At 45.1% G+C, this 26,091-nt stretch overlaps 1 protein-coding gene across 1 annotated transcript in view; it reads right to left on the reverse strand.

Moving 5' to 3' along the window:
* The window catches only part of GPC3 (glypican 3), a 434,855-nt gene extending 417,731 nt beyond the window's left edge, over nucleotides 1-17,124 (reverse strand). Inside the window, exon 1 of the mRNA XM_041741320.1 lies at nucleotides 16,765-17,124. Coding sequence (XP_041597254.1) covers nucleotides 16,765-16,939 — 175 coding nt within the window. The 5' untranslated portion in view covers nucleotides 16,940-17,124. The remainder of the gene's footprint in view (nucleotides 1-16,764) is intronic.
* Nucleotides 17,125-26,091: the final 8,967 nt, after the last annotated feature.

Raw genomic sequence — 26,091 nt, forward strand, 5'->3', positions numbered from 1 at the left:
TTACTCTGACTCCATGGCAAGTAGAGTGCGTTATTTATTCAAAAACTCAGTTTAAGAAGAAATAAAAGTAGTAGTAGATATCTATTTACGTTTATTTGGCAGCCCCTTCCAAAGCTGGGCCAAAACATAAATATCCTTGCCTCCATCGTCACCATCTGACAATCAAACACCCCCACATGACCATAACAACCTCCAGGCGCAAACTAAAAGCTCATTAAAGCCTATATGGAGGCTATTTATAGAAGAACTAAACAAAGAAGGAACAGACTATTAGCGAAATTAATTAGACTGTTCATACTTTTGACAACTATTGCTATTTGTTGGAACTCAAGTGTCCAGCTCCTTCACTGACAGGTATTGATAACTACAAAGATACCACATAGCCAGAGTTTTCAACTGCGCCTGTGGTTTTTGGGTTCGAGAACTTGGGTTTTGACCTATACTCTGTATATCAGCCTTCTTGTTGCTGTTTAGGCAGCTGATAAGAGGCAGAAATCCTTCTTGCTCATTAAGCCATTAGCTGCTGTTAAGCAAAGGGCTGGGGCTTGTGGAGAGGGGGGTGTTCAGTGGCCCAGAGGAATGTGCTGGACTCCACATATAAAGCCAGCCCCGATTTGGGGTTAAGAATTTAACCTTAAAAGGCTGACAAGTCATAAATTTGCCTGAGGTTCATATATATGTGTGACTTTCACAGTTTATATTTCCTAGCCAGGACTCAAAGTCAAAACATGCCCCTGATTAATGAATGGTACTAATTGTTATTCCTGACTTGAGAACATTAGTCTTTATCCAAAATATTTTCTTTAAAAACACACAATCTCATACCTAAAACTCTCTGGCTTAGGGAAATTTGGACAACCAGTTAGAAAAAAATAGGAAGAGGAGCCTAATGTTATCTGTTTCTTGGTGCTACCATTTTGGTAGTCAAGATTGACTCAAATGCTTCCATTTCATTGTGTTCATCAAGCAAAGTGCAAAGGAATGTCCTCCAAATCTAAACATCTGAGATAAAGCAACCATCTGTGACTCTACACAAAAACTAAGTGGGGGCAGAGGCAGGGGTGGGGGGTGAAAGGGCTGAAGTATCTCCACGCACATTTTGTCTAACTTATCTTGTTAAATATTTATACATAGGTGCATAACCTAACAGACTTGGCCAAGCTTGGAAGAGATAATAGACACAGGACAAACAAAAGAGCCCCATAAGTGTAAAGACGAAGAAAAAAAATACCAAGGAATAGTCCAACTGGAAGACGCTCTTTAACCCGAAGTCAGATTTGAAACTGGGACAATAAAATCCTACAAGTGACACAATGTCCTGAAATGTGATCACTTCATCAGGGAAAAGCAAGCTACATTTGGTGAGCCTATGAACTAGGTGTCAATTCCACCTCACATTAGCAGTGTTTTAAAGGGGCTCCCTGATCTTCGAAAAAGGAAAGGCAGCTCAGTGGAAGACAAGAGATTTCTAAGAACAAAGATGCAATTTGCATTCATTGAGAATTATGACAAAGTGAGAGAGAATGTAAACCACATAGCAATGATCTGAGATACTCCAGTCAGATATATTTAGCCTTGTGCTATCTGTACAGAAACCCTTTTAAATACTCAGAGTTCTTAGAAAGTGGAATGTAAATTCATCGGTGCATATTTTAGAGCTCTGCATTTCCAAAGTAACTCGGGAATCAAATTTCGAAATATCCCCAGGAGAAGTAACCAGGTACCCAAACCAAATATGCGGGCAAAAAAGGAAAGGCTGTTTTCTCTCCAGAATCACTGAGGGCAAGCGGATGTGGAGGAGGCAGAGGAAGGCGGGGGGAAGAGAGGGGAGAAAAGGAAAGCAGGAGCTATAGGAAACACAACTTAAAAACTAAAATACAGAGGAAAATAGAAAACATTCTACTCGTCCACTTTTTTAGGGAACAAGAAACACAAAACCATTCAATAAATATAACAAACCATAAAACACCTTCTGTTCTAAATTATACCCAGTTGAGAGAGAGCGTGAGGGTAGAAAGGAGGAAGGCGAAAAGGGAAGATGTGGGGAGCAGTCCAGTAGATGATGGGCCTGTGGCCCCCGTAGCATTGGAGCTTTTCTGAGCCCCAGAAGGGCAGCAATGGGTGCGCTCAGAATATCCACCAGTCCCCTGAGCTACGGGGGTCCTGGTAACTCTGGGCTACTTCTTATCACTCTACTCTATGAAATAAATGGCAATGGGCTTTTTGGAGAAGTCTACCGGAATTGTTATCTCATACATCTCATTGCCACCAAGACCTAGCTTGAAAATAAAGCCTGAATGATTGACTAAATGCTGATTCTAACTCCTTCAAGCTTTGTGAATGAGGCAACCTTACTCTCTCAAAGAACAAAGAAAAGGCAATCTGACAGCTTTTGAAGGCCAAAAGAACCTTCAGGCAACGTTATTAAATTGACCCACAGCACTGAAGTTTCAAAGGCAAGAAATGACTTCGGTTTTAGAAATTAACACTTGTATAAAAACCTTCAGAATTCCGTGGGGGGAAATAAACCTTTATTTCAGAAATAAACTTTGAAGTTTGAAAACAAAGCAGAAAATCGGTTTCTGGAAACAGAAGGGACTACTGGAAACACTGAACAGTTCTTCCATGGCTCTCTGAATAGCTTCACAAGTTCCACTCTGACTTCTGGGGATGGCCAGAGAAGGTACACCCCCCAATGCCAGTTAAAAAAAAAAGTGGGAAATCATTAAGTCTCCAAGATAAGAGCAACATGGTCCCCTAAGATACTTGCCTCTGGCCGCATTAAATTAAGCCATGGCATGGTTAAGAGGTTCTCACCATCTAAGAGAGCAAAGATTGTTTTCCAAACTAGTCCCGAGGATATTAGCCACCCTACAGGCTCAGTGCAGTCCCTTCATTCCACACTCCCCTCCCTTCTTCTCCCCCACTCTCTGAATCTCTCTCTTACCCCTTCTGCCCCCCAATACATTTCTTCTGTATAGATCTACGAGGCCACATCAATGAATGAACAGCCAACCATAGCACGCATGCTAGAAATCAAAAGAACATTGATCCATTATGTGCAAGATCTATTATGTACCCTCCCCTAAGTCCTGCAGGGTTTTCACCCTCAAGGAGCTTACACTTGGAAGCAGCCCTTCTCAAGCTTTAACGGGCATATAAATCAATGGGGGGATCTTGTTTAAAACCACAGACATGATTCAGCAGGTCTGGGATGGGGCCTGATATTCTGCATTTCTTGCAAACTCTCAGGTTGCAAGATGTTGATGCTACCAGTGCATAGGCCACACCTTAAGGAACAAGCGTCTAGGAAGGAGACAAAGTCAAGTACATAAATAACTAGAAGAGCAAGAGAAAACCAAGGCCGTAGAAGTACAGTGAAACCAGGGTTCAAAGGGAACTAGTCTCAGGGACCCATGATATGGCTTAGGCAGGAGATGGCACGGCACTGCCACCTTGAAGTGTGGCTAGGACGGGAGCAGGTGCTAATGGAAGGCAGAAAGTCAGGTGGTCGCTAGACAAAGGTTTGGAAGCAGACAGCTACAGGGTCCTTTTAATGACACTATCTGTGGCCTGTTGGGCTTCAACAGAGGGCGCACATGTCCAGGAGGTAAGAGTCAAAGATGAGACTTGCAGGACTGAGCCATCTAGTGTGGCTGTGAAAGGTGGACAAAGAGAAGTCCAAGACCATTTTGCGGTTCCAGGTGTGAGTACAGGAGCTGCTATCGCCACGAATGCAGAATGTTGGACAGGGGCAGGTTTGTGCAGACAGGAAGAAAATGCACTGATTTTTGGCTCCATTGAAAGGGAAGCCCTGGCAGGACATCTGGATGGAGACGTTTAGCAGGGTGACTGGCAGATATGGAGTCAGACAGCCAGAAAGAGGTCAGGCTAGAGAGGCAGAGATGGGTGTCATTCGAATGGCGAAGATAATGGAGTCATGGGAATGGGTGTGGGAATGAGCCAAGAGAGAACAGAAGGGGCAAAGGACAAATATGATGGGACACTTGCATCTAAGAAAGGGCAGGAGGAAGAAGGCCAACGAGCAGAGACAGAATCAGCTTCAGAGGAAAGAAGCCCAAAGTGAAAAATGTCACAAAGTCAAAGGAGTGGGGGAAAGTTAAGTCAAAGGCCCTTCTCCCCAGACCATCTTTCTTCCCCAGAAGCCAATGGGTATACTGGAAAGAGCAGTGAGCTATCGAGTGAGACAAATCTGGAGGCAGATTCTCACTCCTTTTATACAAGGTCAGGGAAAGTAAACCTTTCCCAGCCTCAGTCTCTTCATCTGTAAAATGGAGACGACCCCATCGCCCTCTCTGATTTGCTGTGGAGATTAAATGAGATGAAATATAAAGCCACTGTCACATAGTAGGCACTCAGTAAATGGTAGTTTCTGTGCTCTTCCCTTGGGGCCCTTCCATACTATTCCATTAACCTGAAAGTGGTCTCAAAAAATCTACCAGAGAACAAGGGGTTTTGAGTTTACACTGAATGAAAGTAGAAGCCCCGATGAAGGCAACCTTTTGAACAATAGGGAAATTAAAGAAACTCTTCATGCCAGAGAAACACAAAATTAGACCACCTTTTCCCCCCCACCCCAACCAAAAAAAAATCTCCATATACACTTAAGAAAAGATCAGCCCAATTACACAAGTATGCCTAGTATTTGCTTGGAACCACATGTTTCAGAGACCAGCCAGCAGGGCCCAGTCTGAAATGGAACAGAGACCAGAGCTCCTAAAGCTACACACCGCTACAGCTTTCATGCTCCAAAGTGGGAGGCTGATCCCCACTGGGGGTTGGGTGTGCATAGGGGTCTCTATGTTGCAATCAGGCAGGTCAGCAGAACTCAGAAGCTATGGACACTTTATGAGTGGCTGCATTCATTTGTCTGTACATAAGATATATGAAAGCAAGGCTTTCATGACACAAATGTAAGGTATGATTGTGCAAGACCACCCACTGCTAAAAGTAACAACAGCTTTCAGTTTAAATAGCATGCAAAATTATTAATTACTGCTATCAAAAATAATAGAAATCCAATCCCTTGCTTCAAATGTACTTCTCCACATTCCCCCACCCCTCTGTGTGTGTGTGTGTGTGTGTGTGTGTGTGTGTGTGTGTGTTTAGTAGTGCATTATCTTATTTGCAAAATCTTGGACCATGACAACATCTACTCATACTTTCTCTTAATCAAGAGAATTCTTAAAGTCTGGCACTTTTTTTTGAAATCACCAGATGTTGGCAAAATGCATTTTAAGATGTGTCACATACAAAAGCCTGGAAAATATCATCCACACCCATGACTTCCAACTTGAGCCTATATGCTGATGAGTCCCAACTATGCTTCTTCTGAACTCCAGAAGTGCATCCACTATTTCCCAGTGATCTCATCCATTCCTGGAGTTTTGGTTACCACCGAGATATGCTGTTAACATCCAAGTATGTATCCCCAGCCCTGATTTCTCTCTCCTCTACCATACAAAATACAACCTCAACTACCTAGCAGACATTTCTACCTCAATGATCAAAGAACTCCTCAAACTCAACCCCTTCAAAATCAAACTCATTATTTCACCCCTTAAAAATATGTTCTTCCTGGGGCACCCGGCTGGCTCAGTTGGTAAAGCATGGGACTCTAGACCTCAACGTTGTAAGTTTGAGCCCTTGCATCAGAGGTAGAGTTTACTTAAAATATATATGCTCCTCCTATATTTCACTCATTTAGTCAATAAATATTTACTGAGCACCTATTATGCACCATAGCCCCACCCCCCAGAAAACCCAGAAGTTCTAGACTCTCCCTTCTGTCTTCCTATCCAGTCACCAAGTCATACCTGATCCGCTCCCTCTAGTCTCTCAACCTGATCTTTTACTCCCCCATTTACTGCCCTGCTTTTTTTTTTCACCTGTGTTACTAAAACTCCCTGCCAGTCATTCTCCATACTGAATACCATCTTCTCTTCTTAAAATGTTTTCATGGCTCTTCATCATCCTTGGATACAGACCAAGGAAATTCCTAGCATTTCCTGCCTACTTTTCTAGTTCATCTTTACCCTCCACACAGCTGTTCTCCAACCTATCCAAACTAGTCCAACAAATGCGTCATTTTTGTCTCTATGTGCCTTTACATGACAGTCTACTTAAGGCAACTAGGTACCCCTCCTCCATAGCTCAATGACCCCTCAGATCCCTACATGGTGCCCAGCTCCATGGCAGTTCTCATGGTGCTGTCTTGATATCCATGGTTTTCCTTATCTGGCTCCCTCCCAAGGCAGTGATTGTATCTTATTCATCAGCTCCTAGCTCAGTACCTGGCATAGAATCAGTGCTCAATGAATGTTGGCTGAAGTAGAGAATGAATGAAAAACTTTTAAATATTTATGCAGAGATGGCATATAAAGTTCATTATTAGTAGGTTCCTTTCCTGAGAATTTCCATCTGTTTTCCAAAACAACTAAATGTGGTCCTCAATACAATCACTCTGTGAAAGCTTACTTGGAAACTGCCTCTTGGGTCACATTCTCATTGCTATGGAGCTCAACATGCAATGCGGCCAGTGCTGAAAGTCATTCTCCAAAATGAGCCAAATTCACAGTATGGGTTGACCATCACTGCTTTAAATGAGGATCACATCTCTGTACTTAGGAAAATGATGGAACTTAATAAATGAGCTCTATGATATCAGTGACAATTCACTCTGCAACAATTTGGGTCCAATCCAACTGAAAATGGTTTACTCGAGCTCTGAGAAGCTGTACCCCCTAGCTCTTCCCAGCGTAAGTTAGGCTTATTCTCTAGGTTATTAAGGATGTACAGATATAGGGATATTATATGCATCCCTGTATAAGTGTACAAATGTGCGTGTGTGTATATGTGTGTGTGTTGGAACCAAGCAGGCCGGTGGAACTCAGAATCTACAGACACTTTGAGTGGCTGCATTGTCTGTACATAAGATATATGAAAGCCAGGCTTTCATGACACAAATGTAAGGTATGATTGTGCAAGACTACTCACTATTAAGAGTAATAATTAACAACTTTCTTTTTTAAACATTTTATTTATTTATTCATGAGAGACACACACGGAGAGAGGCAGAGACAGAGGCAGAGGCAGAGGCAGAGGGAGAAGTAGGCTCCATGTGGGAGCCCAATGTGGGACTCAATCCTGGAACCCCAGGATCATGCCCTGAGCTGAAGGCTGATGCTCAACCACTCAGCCACCCAGGTGCCCCAGTTAACAACTTTCAAATAGTTTAAACAACACATAATTATAAATTGTTCCTATCAAAATAATAGAAATATAGAATATTTACATATAAACTATGAATATAACACACGTGTGTGTATATGAATACATATAAAACACATCCAAACACCACATCTATTATTTAAAAAAATAGATGGGCATAGAGCCTCAACTTGGGGCTTGGACAATGACCCAAAGACCAAGAGTCACACACTTTACCAACTGAGCCAGCCAGGTGCCTCCCCAAGCACCAGGTTTAGAGAAAGATCTATGGTGGGAGGTAGGATTGGCGCCTGGGTGGTGCCGTTGGTTAAGCATCTGACTCTTGGTTTCAGCTCAGGTCCTGATCTCAAGGTTGTGGGTTCGAGCCCCATGTCAAACCCCACATCGGGCTCTGCACTCAGCCTGGAGTCTGCTTAAGATTCTCAGGCAGCCTGGGTGGTTCAGCGGCTTAGCGCTGCCTTCAGTCCAGGGCATGATCCTGGAGACCCGGGATCGAGTCCCATGTCGGGCTCCCCGCATGGAGCCTGCTTCTCCCTCTGCCTGTGTCTCTGCCTCTTTCTCTCTCTGTGTCTCTCATGAGTAAATAAATGATATCTTTTTTTAAAAAAAAGATTCTCTCTCCCTCTCCCCGCTTGTCTCTCTTTCTCTCAAACAAATAAAAAAATCTTAGAGAAACCTGTAGGTGAAAATTTCTCTCTACTTATCACTTCCTCCCCAGACTCCAGGTTTAAAAGAGGGGCAACAAGGCTCCAAGGGCCACAAAGAACAAATAAATGGCCTTCGCCTCCACCACCTCATCCTCAGTCCCTACTTCAAGTCAACTTAGACAATGATGCATCCAGGGACTCGGTCATTCTCTAGATGTATGCCATCCTAGGATCTCATTCAATAATGGTCAAGTCCTGTAGACTGTGTATTTAGGTGTTTATTCTTACCTTCATTCCAACCTTTATCAAATAACTCTATGCAAGGCACTTTATTCACCACTCGAGGATATCTTGCTGAATCAAATACAGCTTCTGCATTCAACAGTTTTAAGGTCTGGCAGAGGCTATGAATAAATGTTACTTCAAAAAACATGGATACTGGGATGCCTGGGTGGCTCAGTGGTGAAGCCTCTGCCTTCGGCTCAGGGCATGATCCTGGGATCCAGGATTAAGTCCCTCATCAGGCTTCCTGCAAGGAGCCTGCTTCTCCCTCTGCCTGTCTCTGCCTTTCTCTCTGAGTGTCTCTCATGAATAAATAAATTTATTTTAAAAAACATGGATACTAAGTAAGAAGAAGTATAGATAGAGTATTTCTGGGATCCAAATGCACTTGGGGCATACCTCCATATTTTCTATACATATCCAGGCTTCCAGATTCAAATGTTTTCCCATCCTTTCAGTCCATTGTCTGTTAGTGAACTTTCTTGTGCATACCAGAGTAAGGACTTTGAATGTCCTCCTTGTATCTGTTGCTCTAACCCTTCCTCTCTTCCCCACATTTCCCTCAGGTTCAACCATCCAAACCAAAACTGGACAAAGAGCAATGGAGTATTCCAGGATGCTGATACATACCAAAGGTACCAGAATCTAGAGTTTGGGAGAGAAAGAGCAGAACCATAATTAAGGAGGAAAGGATGCAAGCACAATTCTGATATTACTTTCACATGAATATCATCTCTTTCTTTTTTACCCTGTTTCCTAGTTGGGCCTCTAGCTGAGAGAACTCCCAATGGGTCATCCCTAGCCAACTAGTTGAGTTTTCCCAGCTGACTTTAAAAGTTTGCCCCAGGGATGCCTGGCAGACTCAAAAAGGCCTGGGTGGCTCAGCGGTTGAGCATCTGCCTTCAGCTCAGGGCATGATCCTGGAGTGCTGGGATCGAGTCCCACATCGGGCTTCCCACAGGGAGCCTGCTTCTCCCTCTTCATCTGTCTCTGCCTCTCTGTGTGTATCTCTCATGAATAAATAAATAAAATCTTTAAAAAAATAAAATAAATAAAAGTTTGCCCCAATGCATACAGAAATTAAGAGACTTCTCATGAGGCCCTTTATCCCACTCCAATAAAATTTTCATGACTGAATAACCACTTTGGATTATGTCCTTTTAAATGTACATTTATGAAGCTTCATGTCATAGGCAAGAAGCACCAACATCAAAGAAAAACTTACATACACTCAATGTATGTTTCTGTAACTGACACCAAGTTGCATTATTTTTGAAACCTAAATGCCACAGATATGTAAAGTAAAAGTATGCATTTATGTATATGCAGGTAGATTTAATTTATCTATAAACTTCTTAGAATAGCCTTGTAAACAAGCACAGAATACTTACCTCTTGGTAATATTTGGCTAGTCTACTTCTTTTGGGGAATTATAGTGCAGCCACATGAATTAAACCAGTCCTTTGTCACTTACCTATAGACAACAAATGGATGTTTGACCCCAAAAAATAGCGATTTTTTTTTTAGAAACCTTAATATAGGGGCGCCTGAGTGGCTCAGTGGTTGAGCGTCTGCCTTGGGCTCAGAGCGTGATCCCATGATCCGGGATCGAGTCCCACATCGGGCTCCTTGCAGGGAGCCTGCTTCTCCCTCTGCCTATGTCTCTGCCTCTCTCTGTGTGTGTCTTTCATGAATAAATAAGTAAACTCTTTTAAAAAAACCTTAATATATTAGTAAAAGTGAGTCAACTACTTAAATATTGGCTGTATGGAGATTTTATGTTTATAATACATTTCTGCTTCCATTCGTCCACATAATCTACAAATATTTATTGAGTACCTATTTGTACTATGCTTCTTGCTAGACATGGTAGATACAAAGATGAAGATCACAGGCTAGTAGGGCAGATATAGAGGATTATGGACACATATCTTAAAGATGCCATACTCAGGATTTCTAATTTTCTAAGTCATAAACTTATTTCCAGAAGGCAGACTCAAAAAGGCCAATTAAAATTGTAGTCTAGAATTCTTCCTCATTCTGGATTTTTAAGAAATAAATGCATACTATGTTGTGGAAATTCTGAAAAACACAGGACATTCTCAAAATCTTCATTTCTGAGAAATGTATATCATCCAACTTTCAAGTGGATGGATACAATACAGTGAGTGGAGGTCTCTCCTATGATGGCTTTAACTTCTCTGTCCCTTCTTCTTGCCACTTTCACTTGTGTTTTCTCTCCCTTCCTATCAATTCTTTATCAATATAAGCCTATTAATCATACTTCAAAGAGCTTAGTAGATTTACTAATCCAGCATATAAATACAATTTCAGCTACTAGAAGTAATTAACTGTTTGGAACATCAGCAATGCATGTTGGTCCTAATGCTGACTCCTTTTTACTCATGAGAAAAAACGCAAACTCTCAAATAAAGCTTTATCCAGCTATACACAGATAGGCAAAAAGTGAAAATGCCTTTCTTGGTAATCACTCTGGATTCATTTTTGTTTAAAAATGGCAGACAAGTATATCTAATAATTAGCACTTGGACAAGTGATGTTGAATCAGCCTAATGTGAAGTGCAAAACTCAATCTTCTTTACTTTGTATATTCAACAAAGTCTTCAGGTGAGACTGCAGTGCTCCAGTGAGGGCTTTCTCCTCACTCATAGCATTGCAAATGCACGTTTTCTCTGCTGGTGTGCCTACCTTCACCTCACTTTCTTTTTTTTTTTTTTTAAAGATTTTATTTATTTATTCATGAGAGACACACACAGGGCGGGGAGAGAGAGAGAGAGAGAGAGAGAGGCAGAGACACAGGCAGAGACACAGGCAGAGGGAGAAGCAGGCTCCATGCAGGGAGCCTGACTTGGGACTGGATCCCGGGTCTCCAGGATCACGCCCTGGGCCAAAGGTGGCGCTAAACCACTGAGCCACCTGGGCTGCCCTTCACCTCACTTTCTGACTCGCATTCTCTCTGTCATTCTATCTCTGAAGGTAAATTCCCATTACCTTATGCTGTCTCTAAAGCCAGTCGGGGGCCCCTGCTTTAGATTCTATTCTCTGATGTTCATTTCTTAATGGAGTGCTGGGGATCCTGTTTCAAGCCAGACAAATTGGTAAATATGGGCCGACCGAGTGGGGGGTTTTTCTGCCCACACTTTCCATTAGCCTTGAGATTACCCAAAACATCAAACCCTTTTGCAAGCTTGGCTAGGGCTGAATAGATGTTGGCTCCTGGTATGGTCCTTTGGATTGAGCCTATGCACAAATTCTCATCCCAGGTTACCGATATGTGTGAGGTACTCCAGCAGGCCCATGCATGTGTTACAGCTCAACTCTCAAATACAGTAATGTCAACATGAGCGAGAAAGGTCTAGCTGACATTAAATCAAAGAGAGTTTGATTTGAGATGTCTCACAATTTATGTGCTATAATAATTGTTGATCTGTAATGATACTACACCAGTCATAACAATGTTGCTAATTTCAATTTGTTTTTTGGGTACTCGACATTAATCAGCCCTTCCTGATGGTAAGAGTCGCCAGCTAACTGAGGAAAGACTGAATCTGGCTCCAGTCAAAATAGATGTAGCCTGAAAAGTTGGTCCACATACCCCAACAGTGTACCAGAACAAATTGGACTCAGGCTTTTAAAATAAGTAAGATGACATAGAGCTTAGGAAAGTATCTGCAAGTTCATAGAGAATACATAATGATCTAGAAATTCTATCATCGTCAATAATTTACTAAATGCGCTATGGTGCCCTTGGTATTGTACTCAACACTGCATCAAATGCAGTGCTTTCCCTTTAAGAAGCTTCTAATCTAAAACATACAAATAACCATATGCAGAAAAAAGCGAGAGATCAGAGTAAAGGAAGCATTCACAAAAATGTACAAATTCAGCATGCCAGAACTTTTCAGTTGAGCAATATGATCCCTAGTGAAATTCTTTCCAAATGATGTATCGTGTGCACAAGTTATAAGTGATTATCTTCAATTTTCTTAGAAATGAGTAATAAGATACCTCTTAAGACCCATGCTTTTGTATATGCATCAAACAATAAAGTTGGCGTGGTCATTGATAGCTGCCATTTAAGGAGAAAATATATTTTCTGTCTTGTCTTGTAGCACACAAACCCAGGCCTCTTTATTCCCAGGTTGCTAATAAGCAGCCTTTTTCTAGGCTACAGTGAACAGCAAACATTGCAACTCTGAAGATGAAAGTGGCAGCATGCTCAGAAATATTGCATCAAAATATTAGATGCAATCTACCAGCCCATAAGAAAAAAAAAAAAAACATGGCTAAACTGACACCATCTGTGTCACCTAGCATGCCTCAGAATCATCTCATGCATGCCTCTCCGAATGCCTGGGCCCAATTTGCTCCGTGAATTAAGAAAACTCTAAGATGGCGGCCCTATTAAGAGCTGCCGTCCTATCTCCCACTTCATCTCTTCAGTTCTTTTCCCTTGCCAGGCTGGCTATTGTGACCATTTCAGCCAATTTCCTGGAGGTATTTTCTAGCCCTTTTCACCCTATTTAATCCTACAAGTTTCCTGAGAAGCCTGTTTACTCGTAGGCTCCCCCACAAGACTGTGAGCGCCTTGACAAAAGGGGCTGTGTCTCACCCCTTCCAGAACCTAAGGCGGGGGCGGCCAAGGAGCTCCAGGCTTAGGCTTGTCGCAGGCCCAGGGGCTCCACCGACCACCAGCCCATCCCTTTGATCGGACCCACTGTCAGGGTTCGCCTGAGATATCTGTCCAGACCACGTTCATTCAAGAGAGTTCTCCCAACTGTCCCAAGTTAGCTTAGGACACTAACGACTCTGTCAAAACTTGAGCAAATCACCTGCTCGCCCCAATGGCTGGTACAGTCTCAGGAGAGAGAAAATCCTCCCACACCCCGCTTCTTGTTCTCTCCCCCGACATCAGGGCCGCTAGAACTGCTTCAAACTAATTGGGGAGCCACAGCTGGCAACCCAGATACAGTTGCTAGGTCTCACGCTTTAAAACAACAAGGACGACAGATACCAAACTCTCTCTTTGTTTCAAGAACACTAGTTTTTATTTTTACGTTGTTTCATCTATTTTGAGACATTCCAAGTCGATCTTGGCTCTTCAGGGTTGCCTTTAACCCATACGGGAGTTTGGCCTTCTGGATTGGTTCCTGCACTTTCCAGGGCCCTCTAAGGCCAGATTCCTCAATCTTTGGGGAGTTGCAACACTACCACGGTTTATTTGATTTTCTCATTCTTGTCTGTCCCCTTCACCCCCCCCCCACACACACACACAAAAGCGGTGTATGGCATTCATAAAGTGAATTACACTTGATTTTTGTTTAGAGGAATTTTTTTCAAACTTCTGTAACATTCCCTTGAGACAATTGGAAACATCATTGTCTGATTACTAGCTCACTTTCCTTGACTAAAATTGTATCCATTCTTGATTGCGCCTGTGGGTAGGTTAAGCAAAACAAAATAAACATCCAGACTTATGAGCTCATTGGCTTTTTTCTGAATTTTTCTAAATTAAATAAGGGCAAAAGAGCTGCACAGAAAGTCAGTTATATGGATTTTTCTGCCAAATGCTAACTCTGTGTGCCTGGTTTCCATCTGTGGTGCTTTCCAAGTTACAAATCCTTAAAAAGAGAGAGAAAGAGAGGGAGAGAGGTATGAAAAGATCTATGGATTGGGGGAACATGCTATTTAGAATTGCTATCCCGTGCCTTTGAACGCTCTAAAAGAAATGGGAACATGAGATTGTAAGGCTTTAGATCAGCTTTGTGGAAGTCTGGTGTAGCCCTTCAGCACCAGTGATTTATTTTTTAGGCTGGCTGATTTCAAATGCCATTTAGTCTCATCCATATTAGCATAAGAAATGTACCTTATCCACTCCAACCCAATTCTGCTAATGGCCAAAGTTAGCAGTCAATCCCAAATGCTCCCCCTAAGTGAGATAGGACATTCTGGGGATTTCTCCTTACTATGACCAAATCGCATTTCATCTGGGACAAAGAGAGCTTTAATGCAGTTAATACAGTGAAGCGGGCAAACTGAACATGGCTTAAAATATAGATGGGGGAAAAAAGTCAAACGGTCATCTTGATGGTTCATAACTACCAAATAATTCGCAGCTCTCTTTCAATTTCCAACCACTGAATGACAGCAGCAAATGACACATTTGTTCACTTTGAAATGATGCACTTGCCATTGTATTTAGTCGGCCATTATCATCTCTTCTCTGAAATACTGATGAGCTCTTTCCACATGGACATTAGGATTTTCCCCGTTTGCCATTCTACAGTGATCACAGTTGCCCAAGTGAAATTCTGGACACATGGTTTTCCCGGCAAGACAGGAGTACTGGAAATCTGCACACACACACACACACACACACACACACACACACACACACACACACCCGTTGCCCCAGAGGCCCCGGAGAAAACCCAGGGTATCTGGTAGCCACCTGGGTGTCACCCTATTTGCAATCAGAAGAGGGCTGCATGTAGAAGGTGCTAGTCACCACACAGGGTCATGAAATAGAAGTGAAGGAGGGAAGTTGGGTTTACATGAAGACCCTTGGCAAGTGATTTTGCCCACAGAGCTTGGGAAATACTGTAGGGAAAGGAAAAAGCCCCACTAGGCATTCCTGTTCTCTGCAGCATGGCCATCCTCAGGCAGGGAGCAAGGGAGCTTGCAGGGAGGGAGCCCAGGCCAAATCTCTTACACGCAGTGTGTGGGCCCTCCCAATACTTGTATACAGATGCTGCAAAGAGGCAGGCAGCCAGAGGCTGGGGAGGAGAAGGGAGGGCCAGCACCAGCACGAGTGTGTGTACAGGGAGGGGGTTGCTAAATGAGTATCGGTGGGTTCCTTCTGGTCTTTTTTCTTCTTTTGAGCACAACCTTTACTCCCTGGCTTCGCATCAGTCAAATACGGCCCCAACCCCAACCCTGGATCCATTCATCTTGTGGGGACTCACCCTGTGAGGACCAATTTTTACATTATCAACAAAAGCGTGTTCTCTGGCCTTCGCAATCTAATTACCATGGCACTTGGTGGGGAAAGAGGTCTGCCTGTTGTTTCAGCTCTGTGGAACTGATTCATAGGTTGCCCCTTACGCTCCCGCACACGCCCACGTGGTACGTTATTAACACTTAACAGTGGAAGAGGTAGTTCTCCCCTCCCAGAAAGCGAAATCCTGCAATGGCAATATTTAACATATGCGCAAATGCATTTCCGTCGCCAAAAGGGGTGACCAATTACCTTTGCAACCAAACAGCAGGCTCGCTAGGCTCTTTTCATCCACCTAAAGAAAAGGCTGAGGGCTGAGGGCGCGCTGGCTGCCTAGGTAACCTCCCGCTAGTGACCGCTCGCTGGCAGCGCCCACAGGGCGCGCATCGCCTTCACAACTTGGTCCAACCATCAGGCCCGCCTCTCTGACTTGTTGGGAGCCACGAGCCAAGTTTTGACGAGGGCTGCTCCCCGATCCCTCCCAAGCGCGGGAGGCGCACCTCGCGGGAGGCGAAAAGACCCACAGACGGCTTAGGCTTCGCGAATGCCACCGGCCGCTTCAGCAGAGTGCACCTCCGACAAATGAACCTGTTTGAAACCAACTCTCTTTGCCCGCATTGTCAGTGTAGCAACTTGTCCTAATTGGATTCTAAGGCAGGCTTTTAGGAGTCCAACCGCGGGACAGTCAATCACACGGGGCCATTAATATTCATCTGTTGACAGCGGCAGCCCTCAGCTAAGGTTAAAATATGCCCTTACAACACGATCTGATTGTGCAGAACAAAAGGCAGGCGTTCAGAAACTTTCCTCCACCTAAAATCATCTCCCCTTCGGGGTGCAGTCTGTCAAGAAGGCAGATGAATTTGAGAAGGGGAGGAGTTAAATCATCTTTGGACTCCTGCTCCCCGGCCAGCAGCACCGTTTTCGAAGCAATTTTGCCAACCTAGATAAGGGACGCATGTTTTGAAGGGAAAGGTTCGATCCTCCCCATCTTGGGGACCTTCCTACTCAAAAGTTTGCCCCAGCGTATGTCTACCTGACACTGCGGATTCGGAGATCTGTCCCCAACTTTGCCTGCACTTGGGCCCGCGGGAACCCAGACTGCGGGAAGGAGGGCGTGGGGGCAGGTTGGAGAGAGAATGGCCGGAGCCGCGATCCAGCTTAGGCTGAAATGCTGGCACGTCCGTGCAGGCGAGGGTGGCAAATGCCCGAGGCGCCGGCTCAGCTGCAGGGCGCCAGTTCTGAGACCCGGGGAAGCAGCTCGCACCTTCCCACCCTCCCCCCAAAAATGGGCGCTCGCGAGAAGGCCATCCCCTGCCGTTCCTCCCACCCGCACCTTCTCTGACAGAAGAGCGAGCCGGGGAGATGTGGACACGGTCCACACGCACCCTCCCGCCCTCCCCCGGTAGACCTGGCCGGGCCCCGGGCGCAACGACCACTCCCAGGTGCCCAGCGGCGGGGCGCACCACCGCGGCCCAGCGAGGCCAGCGCGCTAGGGGTACGGTCGCCACGCACCCCCCGGCTCTCCGCCGGGCGCAGGGGACGCGCGCGGGGACGTCTCCTCACCTGGCACGGGGGTTTCGGGCACCCACTTGAGTCCGGGCTGCAGTCTCTGGAAGAAGGAGCGGACCTGGTGACAGGTGGCGTCCGGCGGCGGCGGCGGGGGCTGCGCCTGTCCCGGGCAGTCCAGGCTGAGCAGCATCGCCACCACCAAGCACGCGGTGCGCACGGTCCCCGCCATCCTGCTTCGTGGGCAGCGAGGAGAGCGCGGGAGAGTGGCAGCGGGGGCGAGAGCAGTCCCGAGACTCGGCACGGCTGGCAGCGGCCCTGAGGAGCGGGAGACGTGCCGCTACCCAGCCGCGGCAAAAGTTTCCTCGCAGCTACCTGGGCGCAGGGCGAGGGCGGGAACAGCTCGGCGGCTCGGGCGGGGCGGGGCCGGCGGGCGGGGCGGGGCGGGGCGACCGGGGACCGGGCGGGGCGGGGCGAGGCCAAGCGCTCGGCCAGGAGGCGGCGGCCAGCGAGCGGCGGCGAGCCTGCGGGCGCGGGGCTGCGGGGCCGGCTGGGGCGCGCGGCGCGGGGACCGGGCGGGGGCGGCGGGGAGGAGAGCGGCGAGCGCGTGCGGTGGCTCCGGGCGGCCCAGCCCAGCTGCCCGCTCGCCGCCGCTCTACCCAGGGCGCTCTGGCATAACTACTGCAGAGGGGCTGCGGGCTCCGGCGCGCTGATTGGCTTCCCAGCAGCCGTCCCCTCTGACTGGCTCTGGGAGAAGTTCCCCAGCCTCACTCCTCCTTCCCGCCGCTCATTGGCCTACAGCCGGCAGGGCTTTTCCCTTTAGGATTTTTGCAACCTCTCCATCCTTTCTCGGGGTGCGTGGGGCTCCCTGGCCTCGGGGCCCCTCTCCGCTCCGCCGCACACCTCCTCCCAGCCCGGTGCAGCTCGCCCCTGGCCACCGGAGCCACCCGAAGTCTTCCTCCTCCGCACAAAATGTACCCTCCTCTTTTTGCTCTCCGAGGAGCTTTCCTCAAACCGTTTTCCTAACGCGGCAGCCCCGGCCCGGTTGGCAAATCCAACCCACGAAGAGTCTAATAGTCGTATTCAGGGGCAGCTGGGGACTGCCGGGGCGGGGGGGGGGGGGTGCAGTTCACAGCCTGCCTCATCTCTGACTCCTGTACTTAAAAATCTACAAGCCCGTGGGATTTGCTACGTTTGATTCCAAAGAGCCTCACAAAGTCAGAGAAAGCACCTGATCCCAGCATGTTAAAAGAATCTGTCTCCTGCAACATAGCCCCCGGTGACCCTTCTTGAAGCAAAACATTACTGGTGACAACAAAATAACCTGGGGCTTAACGCCAGCCTAACTCATTAGAAAATCATGGTACACAGCAAATTCGTGGAGCCAGAGCTAGCCTGCTTCGTAGATGGAGTCGAAGGCTGCTTGAACTGTCTCCTAGACCCAAATACCCATATCTCCTGCTTAAATCTCTCCATTAGAATTCCAGCTCTTGGAAAATGAAATACCTCTCAAAGGAGGAATGCATTTAGTCCTTACCTATGTGTTCCTAGGTGGGGACCTTTAACTCCCCTATTTCCTGTTTGTGACCCACCACCCCTCATACATCTTAGCACAGTGCCTTGCACACAGTAGGAACTCAAAGTTACTTGTTAAACGACATGATTTAACCTCAGTGTGAATTAGTTTATCATCTGATTGTGTTGTTTCTGATCTAGGTAAAAGTAAGTTTTGATAAGGAAAGAAAAGGAGAGCCTCCACACCATTAATTTTCCTGAGAGTGCCCAGGCCAGGGGAGAGGAAGTCATGTGCCAGAGCTTGTGGGCTGAGAAAAGAGGTAAAAGAAGGGTAGGTTGCTGAGGAGCTCGCTCATTCATTCCTTCATTCATTTGGTAATCAATATTTGAACTCCTACTATGCACCGACACATGAGATGCAAACAGACAATGGGGAGCCAAAGATTAATCCTTGGTGCCTAACTTCAAAGAGCTACAAGTCTAATGGAGAAAACCACCAAACAGAAAATGTTAACATGGCATATGGTCAGCCATAAGACAGAAGCAAAGACAACATTCTAAGGGCTGAGAGAAGGTCAGAGAAGGCTTCCCAGAAGAGATGGTGCCCTAAACTCAGACTTAAAAGGCCAGTAGGAATTGAGATCAGAAAAGAAGATGGCGAGGAATGTGCCAAGGGAAAAGAAGCAGCACAAATGGAGACTGAGGAAGGAGAGCCTGGGCCATTGGCCGGCTGGAGGGTGGGAAGTACAAGCAACCGCTCAGGCTGCGGATGGGGGGGGTGCAGAGCAGGTCAGAAGAGTTCATGCGGCCTGCGGTGAGCAAGCCAGGGCCAGATGATGCAGTCTTGAAGCCAGGCCAAGGAGCCTGGGGAACCACTTAAGGAAATGTTAAGTGGAGAGGTGACATGATCACATTTGCCTGAGGAAAAGATCTCTCCAGCAACTTTGTGGATTGTGGAGAATGGCTTGGAGAAAAAAGATGATTGGAAGCAAGTTAAAATACGCTGTGAAAATCATCCAGACAAGCAGTGATAAAGGCCCAGGGCAGAGGAGATTTGGAAGGGGAAAAAAACTAGCAGCGGTATTTGGGAGTATATTGAAAAACGCATAGCGACCTGGTGGACGTGGGGGCTGGGAGAGGAGTCAAGGATGGAGGGCTCATTCATTCTTTTTTTCAACAAACATTTGAGGGCCGCCTATGTATCTGGCATTCTTCTCCTGCTTCATAATTTTGCCTGGGGCTAGGCCTGCGCCTGCATTGAACATTTGACAAATGACATATCCACTTTAAAAGAAACACCAATTAAGAGTCATAATTTGGCTGGTGAGTTTGATATGTTCCACCTGTGGAGCCCTGTGACCAAAGGGCAGATTGGAAGGCAAGCATTGATTGAATTTCATGACCTCGCAGAGGAAGACATGACCTCCCATAAATTCATGATCTTCCAGAGCTCATGCAACTAACTACAAAGGCAACAGTTGTTTTCAACTACTGGGTATTGAGTACCTTGAAATGAAGGACTGTGACCTATTTTCAATATAAACTTTTATATGCAATACGCTCTGTATGAGCCAGCGCAGTGCTTCCCAAAGGGAAGTGTGTGAATCCCTCGGTGATATGTGGGCCAGTGAGGTTTTGGGGTTTTATTTTAATCAATATTTATTTTAAAGTGGATTAGAAAAAAAAAAATATATATATATATATGTGTGTGTGTATGTAGTACACCCAACCCATGATTTCATTAGGACAAACCTAAGAAGACAATGTTGGCACAAGTTGCTTTTAATAAAAATGTGAGCTGGCTTGAAGAAACACAGGAGAGTATTGGGAATATGATGATATAGCAAAATTTGTGGGGTTCTATGTGAATGACTAGGATTCAGGCTAGGTCATAGGCAAACTGGCCCTGGGATTTGATGCAATATGTCTTTGGCCTTAAAGCATCTGCTCCTCCTCCAAGCAGCTTCTTCAAGGCTTTAAGCCAACCTAAGGGAGGAGTTGAATAAAAGGTGCAAGGCTTAAGAAGTGGTTCCATTTTTATAAGGGCCTCTTAAAGACTTTCTGGCCTTCTAGCCCCCAAGCGACAGCTCTGGCTGCGGAATTTCAGGCACTGTCCAGATCCTGAGGAAGAACAGGCTTTGGGGCAGGAACGCCTGCAGAAACAGCACGGGTGGCTGTGGATCCAGTACGCTCTGCCTATCCGGTGACACAGAATATTAACTGACAAACATCTGGTTCCTTTACCGAATTATAAAATGTGTTGCGTTATATGCTCTCTACAGCCCAGATGAGTGACTATGAATTAAGATTGGGTTTTCTTTTTTCTCTTTTGGGCATAAACAACCATCATACCCTTCAAGGCTCCCTTGCTCGAGTTAGGAGTCAGGCCAATGACTCATTCTTACTCTTCAGCCTGTAGAGACAAAGAGAAACAATCAGTGGAGGGAAACACAAAAGGATGTGCTGATTGAGCCAGTGTTCACGTTCTACGATTCATGGGTCTGTGCTTTCAGGCCCCACTGGAAGCATTTAGATGACACCGTTGGGCCCCATTTTCCTCTTTGGACCTCAGAAGAACTTTCCTTCACCTTTCGTTCCTAGTCTCCAGTTTGCAAGAATTCGAGAATTCCCAGCTGTAGCCAGCAGCTATTATCTTGCTGTAGCTGGGAGGAGAGTCTAGTTCCATGGCTCCAAAGGCAGCATAAATCAACGTTTCTGGGAGAGAGTTAAGAAAGGGTGTTCAGCAGCTGCCGCCATGGGAGGAGCTCATACACAGCCGTGCATACGGCCACACACGCACACATGGTTTGTCTTGGGCCCGGTTCCCTTTGCCCACCCCCAGATGATGCCCACCTCTCCCCACCCCCCTCAGGTGCACAGTGTCTTCTCTTCGCCCTACCCTCAGAACCTGCTTTCAGTGAAGAAACTTTCAAACTCATCTGCCTACAGTCTATCTGGCTGATAGGATATAATGGGGCTGCCCACCCAGGGTACGGCTATTTTAACAGGGATCAAAGCTTTAAACCAAAGGAACAGAGCTCTCCAAACTGTGGAATTCCAGGCATTCGCCAGTGGGAAGGGAGTGTTTAAACTGAGGGGCAATGAGGCCTTTTTTGGTGCACCTGAAATCACATCATGTAGACAGTTGCTTATATGTTGGACCGCTGCTGCTCACAGTCAACACCTCCCTAGCCACACCTCTGCGCTCTATGGCACACAGCCACTTTGTCTCCCCTTCCCTTGCAGTGTATGACTCCTTTGTGGGGCAGAGAGGAGGGGAGGCGCCAGGCACACTGATCCCAATTCTCCCAAATGTATAAGCTATGATCAGAGAATGAATTATGGTCCTTTGGGAAAGAGTGTTCATTCATTCATCCTAGCCAGCAGGCCAGTGCAATGTAAATGGTAACTTTGTAAGTTGAAAGACTTAAAGCCATTTTGAAAATTGCATAATAATCCCAGGCAGAATTTGGCTCCGTGTGTATGGAAAATTAATAGGGTCGGCTGAGATGCTTGCATTATGAGTTGTGGATGGATAGCCTCTCCTCAGACCGGGAACTATGCTTTGCCCTCACTAAATCCACAAAATATACTGAGGTTCTTGTAAGCTAGAGTTCAAGACTTGAAAAACAAAACTATTGAAATTTTTATTTGTGACATCATGTTGATTACTACAATAAAAAAATATTCTGTTCTGTCATTGTATGAGGGATATTGATCTAGATTCCTAACATATTTCTTCATACCCCTAGTCCATTGATTTTTTTTTGATCAGGCAGATATACTATGTCTATCTGTATCTAACATTTTGTCTTTTGCATAGGATATTTGGTTTTCTAAAAAATTTAAGGGGCCTGAAGTTTGGTGGTTGAGACTATGGTAGCATTAAATCTAAAGGCTAGTAATGCCTGAGGCACGGCTTTATGTGCCACATGGCAATTCACACATACTTTGTTTTGCTTTGAATTATTGTGGCCCAAAAAACACAGTGGTTCAGGTAATGTAATATATTTATTTTGATGTATGGTGTATAGAACCTCTAAGTAATTTTACTATGTTTTTTCTGGGTCTTTATGCTCTGGAGCCTAGGTCTCCAATAGGTCAACAGGGGAGCTCCAACAGTTTGCCTCCATCAGGGTTCATTTTCATCCTCAGAGCTCCTTGAATTCCAAGCAATTTGGGGGAAGGAAAATCGACAGCTACCACCACAGATAGCAGCTCACACTTTCTAAAGCACCTCTTCCATCCCACTTCCCAAACCCCATCCATGGGCTTAAAAGTCTTGCAGAATTTCAAAAGTAGTATCTTTCCAGAAAGGCCATTCCCAACCCACCCCTAACTCTGTCGTTATCACAAAGGCCACCCATGAGGAACTGTGTTCCTGAGCAGCAGTGTGGCTGGGGCCTGCAGCCAAAGGAAGAGGAGAGTATAACCAGACCATTCTATCTATACTCTACCATCTAAGCCCAGCATCTGCCATACTTGCTGCACCAACACCTGGAGGGACCACTACACTTGCCACATTGTACAGCAAATGTATGTTTCCCACCATTGTCTCCACCATGACTTGTAAGCTTTGGATGAGCATGAGCTCTTCTCATGATTCTATTTCCTCTAGTACAGCACTACTCAAAGTGTGGTCTGTGTACCTGTGCTGGTCCCTGCACCATTTGCTGCCGGTTCATGACAAGTTTAAGTACAAAAAGGGAGAGTAATGTGCAGCCCTGGTGGCTCAGCAGTTTAGTGCCACCTTTAGCCTGGGGTGTGATCCTGGAGACCCGGGATCGAGTCCCACGTCGAGTTCCCTGCATGGAGCCTGCTTCTCTCTCTCTCTCTCTCTCTCTCTGCCATGAATAAATAAATAAAATCTTTTTTAAAAAAGGAGAGTAAGCATTTAGAAAATGTTATGGCATTTTGATACTGTGACCCCATCTAAGCACATGATGAATTGGCCTCACTGCTGAATCTCATAATTGTTTAAAAATGGTCTTGTATTTTGGTTTTATCTTTAGTTTTTCTTAGTCATCCATTGTTCTTGTATTTTCCCAAAGTGTTTTATGTGTCAGATAGAAAATAAAAATAATAATATAAAATAAGTGATTCCTTTACTACAGCCTGAGAAGCCTTGCCCTAGTATGTGAACAGTGTCATGGTAGTCACTTAGTAAACATTTTCAAAAAAAAAAAACCCATGGTGTGTTTCCTTACAAAAATAAATTCCCACCTTCCCTACTTATAGAGAGTTCTTGTTAAAATCACAATACGGGGCAGCCCCGGTGGCTCAGTGGTTTGGCGCGGCCTTTAGTTCGAGGCCTGATCCTGGAGACCCGGGATAAAGTCCCACGTCGGGCTCCCTGCATGGAGCCTGCTTCTCCCTCTGCCTGTGTCTCTGCCTCTCCCTCTGTGTGTGTGTGTGTGTCTCTCATGAATAAATAAATAAAATATTTTTTAAAAAATCACAATATGTAAAAACTTTCTGATAATACATAGCCCATCTGAAGATAAATTTCTAACTAAAAGATTTCTCCTACAAAAATTTCCCCATAGGAACATTCTTCTTTGGCTCACTTTTATTCAGCAATACTCAGAAGAGAGTAAATATGGTTTTCATGAGATTTTGCATCTCAGTAGATCTTGGTGCAAATTGTAAAACAGAAGTTGAACTCCATAGCTTTCGTATTTTATTTTACCAATTATCACCACCCCCCAGCTTTTATATCTTGTTTTCTATAGTAAATGAAGGAGATGCTAGCCTGTGTACCAAAACATATCTCCTTAGAGCAAGATGATAAGATCCAGAGGGAAGTACTGCTTCCTTGGAATGCCTTCATCTCATTCATCCTTACAACATGTCAGAAGCATGGCAAGTCTCCCCTGCCATAAATAAATTGCATGTCATTACTCAGAAGATTTAAGCTCTGTTGGATGTCTCCAGCCCTCCTCTAACTCCTGTTAAACTTATGGTTAATACCATATGGTTTGTTAGCAACTTTTTTCTGCTATTGTTCTGAAATTGTTTCATGGAGGAGTATCCTGTCTTCCCAAATAGACTGGAATAATTGAAGGAACATAGGACTAGCAGTCAAAAGAGCTGGTTTCTAATTCTTGTTCTCCCACTCTGAGCATTGTAACCCTGGATCAGTAGCTTAACATCTCTCTCTGAATCCATAGCCCCCTGAACTTTCAACTGAGAAAGATGGTCTATATACTCTCTAAGATTCCTTCTAGCTTTGACAGTCTGTGTCTCTGTGACTGTGAACTCCCTGAAGGAAGGAATCTTATATTTCTATACCCCTCTTCTAGAACAGTGCCTAGAGCATAGCAGGCACCCAAAACATATGTGTCGAATTGAAGGCTGAACACAGCCCTCATATCACACCCTCCGGCAATGGCTCTACGGCAGACGCTTGAGAAATATTTGTTGATTCGTTGTTGCTCTTCTTAATCAAAGTACTGCGTACAACATTTAGAATCTAATTTTTCTCCTAACGAGCAGCCCAGGAATGCTTGTTGTAAGCAATATTGCAAGAGTGGAGATATACACAGACATATTTCTGTCATATTTTCTTTATCTCCAGAAATCTCAGTCAGAGACTTTTAGAATTAAGTCACTAAAATTTTTAAATAATTGAGGCTTTGGGGCAGCCCTGGTGGCTCAGCGGTTTAGCACCGCCTTCAGCCCGGGGTGAGATCCTGGAGACCCAGGATTGAGTCCCATGTCGGGCTCCCTGCATGGAGCCTGCTTCTCCCTCTGCCTGTGTCTCTGCCTCTCTCTCTATGTCTCTCATGAATAAATAAATAAAATCTTTAAAAAAATAATTGAGGCTTTGAGGTTGACTCTTTAAGTTTGTAAAGTACTAGAGGTAAGAGACCAAGTCTTGCTGCATGGGTGTCTAACAGGTTACTATATTATCTGGAAATGATTGTGGTAAACTTTTAAGAGGGTTTATTAGTTTTTCCCTTTCAAAAAACTTGTGTCAATCCTTTCTATGGAAATCTTTCTGAACTGTATTGTATATTTCCCTGCTTGCTTTATTAAAAACAAAGTATATGAAATCTAATCCATTCTTACTGCTCTGTTTTCTCATATTTAACTTTTGTATTATATTGTGAATATACAGAAATGGTGATATATTGGGGCTGAATCGGTACTGGACCTATGACACATCAAAACTTGCTTTCTTAAAAACAATGACAACAAAAATCTCCTGTAAAGATTTGTTTCTTCCTCTTTAATGTATTCTATAGAATGTGTAGAGCCATGCCTTCCTGCATTAGTCTGCTTTGTACAAATTGTAATTCTGGAATGAAAGGCCCTTTCTGGGCTGTTCATTTGGTGTTAATACTAGTAACTAGTAACTTCAACCTTCCGGTCAGTTTCAACCTACTCTTTAGTTTACTTGCTTTAACTGATGTTGCAACGCGAGGATCACAAGAGTCCCTGCAGTGTGGTGGAATGAATGTGGGTTCTGGAGGCCAATAGTCCTGAGTCCAAATTCCAGCTCTATTACTTACTAGCTGGGTGACCTTAGGCCAGCTGCCCTACCTGGCTGAGCCTTCACTTACAAAATAAGGATTAAAGGGGCGCCTGGGTGGCTCAGTTGGTTGGGTGTTCAGATTGTGATCTTGGGGGCAGCCCGGGTGGCTCAGTGGTTTAGTGCTGTCTTCGGCCCAGGGCATGACCCTGGAGACTCAGGATCGAGTCCCACATCAGGCTCCCTGCATGGAGCCTGCTTCTCCCTCTGCCTGCGTCTCTGCCTCTCTCTGTGTGTGTCTCTCATGAATAAATAAATAAAATCTTTTTAAAAAAAAGAAAGCTTGACTTCTTTTTTATGACCAACAGTTATCGAACAGTCACTATGTTCTAAGC

This window comes from Vulpes lagopus, chromosome X (genome assembly GCF_018345385.1).
Source record: "Vulpes lagopus strain Blue_001 chromosome X, ASM1834538v1, whole genome shotgun sequence".
Taxonomy (NCBI): Eukaryota; Metazoa; Chordata; class Mammalia; order Carnivora; family Canidae; genus Vulpes; species Vulpes lagopus.